This window comes from Acanthisitta chloris, unplaced genomic scaffold, assembly GCF_000695815.1.
Source record: "Acanthisitta chloris isolate BGI_N310 unplaced genomic scaffold, ASM69581v1 scaffold13569, whole genome shotgun sequence".
Classification (NCBI taxonomy): domain Eukaryota; kingdom Metazoa; phylum Chordata; class Aves; order Passeriformes; family Acanthisittidae; genus Acanthisitta; species Acanthisitta chloris.
The window spans coordinates 97,749-99,216 of NW_008690967.1; the positions used below are offsets into that span (position 1 = coordinate 97,749).

General features: G+C 49.2%; 1 protein-coding gene across 1 annotated transcript in view; it reads right to left on the reverse strand.

The window, feature by feature from the left end:
* Positions 1-272, reverse strand: part of LOC103809228 (C-C chemokine receptor type 8-like) — a 1,136-nt gene extending 864 nt beyond the window's left edge. Inside the window, 2 exon segments of the mRNA XM_009082050.1 lie at positions 1-2; positions 5-272. The exon segment at positions 1-2 is cut by the window's left edge and continues 864 nt beyond it. Of these exon segments, the coding sequence (XP_009080298.1) occupies positions 1-2; positions 5-272 (270 nt within the window).
* Positions 273-1,468: the final 1,196 nt, after the last annotated feature.

A 1,468-nucleotide genomic window follows, 5' to 3' on the forward strand; every position in this document is an offset into this window, starting at 1 on the left:
ATTTTCTTGAAGACTGTTAGAACCCAAATGACCAAAGCATTTCCCACGAGGCCTGTCACAAACAGTAGGGAGTACAACACTGGATAAAAGGTAGATGCAAATGCTGGAATGTTTTCAAGGCCACAGTGGATGTCCAGTTCTGGGTAGTAGAAGGCGGATTCATAGACTGCAGAGGAGTTAGATGTTGGTGATGTGTAACCCACCTGTTTAGGGACAATGAAGTTCATAAGACCCAAATCCCATATTACCCTCTTAGCAAATACACTAGGCATGAGTTAGCTCACACCAAGCTGCAGGAGGACAAAGGAGCTATGCCACAGCTGTGTTACAGGATGCAAACAAGAAATGAACATGAGTAACTGGTCCTCCCCTGCAAGATCCATAATGAGGTTCTGGCACCAGAGGGACAGAGGAGATCAAAGAAAATGCAGCTGTGGTGGTAGAGGTTACCAGTATCCTCCTGCTGGTTCCATGTGGGGGCATACCCCATGCCTGTAGTCCAGGTGGCTACCAGGGCCAGAGACAGGGAGCATCCCCAAACCAGCAATGAAATGCACATGACCAGAGAGCTGAGAATCACCAATATGGGTTTTGGGGTCCTATTTCATGTTTTCTTCAGACAAGAGAAACTGACACGTAAACAGTCATCTCCTAAAAGCTTCATTTCCGGTTAGCAGAGTGCCAGAAATAGCCCTTCATGGGATAAGTTACTTTTGCAGAGGGTTCCTGCGCAGTTCAAACAGATTTTCAGCTGTAAAGGTGCCAGCGCATACAGGTCACCAGTGAGTGCTTCCCATCACACACTCTCAGCACCCCAAGTAAGATCAGCGGTGGCAGCTCTGGCCCAAGGGGTGACTTCCCAAAGAGCAGATGAGGCTTTCTGCCTCTTCCTCCCTTCTTCCCAGCAGCATCTTTGCCCTCTCTGACTGTGCCAGGACAAACTGCTGTTGACAGCAGCTCATGTCCACTGAGACTCTACTTTGCTAACAGGGATGGCCGGTTTTCCTTTCAACACCAGTGGCTCTGCTCTCCTGGCAGCCATCAGGACATACCAGCAGCAGCACAGGGGCCTTTCCTACTCACCAGCCCCTTGCAGCTCCCCCACTTCCTCAGCAGCAACTACCACATCCCTGGGCAATACCTGTGACAGCAAACAGCTAAAGAATATGGATGGTGGCATATATCCCAGACAGGATGCCCTCCAGAGGACACTCCTAGCTCTACCCCTGCCCTCAAGGACAGCCTTCTTCCACAAAGCACAGTCTCATCAGTCAAAGATATTTTCACCCAACTTTTTTTCCAGAGAACAACAATTACACTGATTTGTTCTAACCCCCCATTATCCCTATCAGTACTATGTGTCCCCATAGGCAAAACTGAACCCTTAAGATGTGCTACTGGCCTTGGCTTGCAAAGAAGCAACCCATATGGGAGTGACTCACCAGCATGTCCTCATAGCCATCTCTGC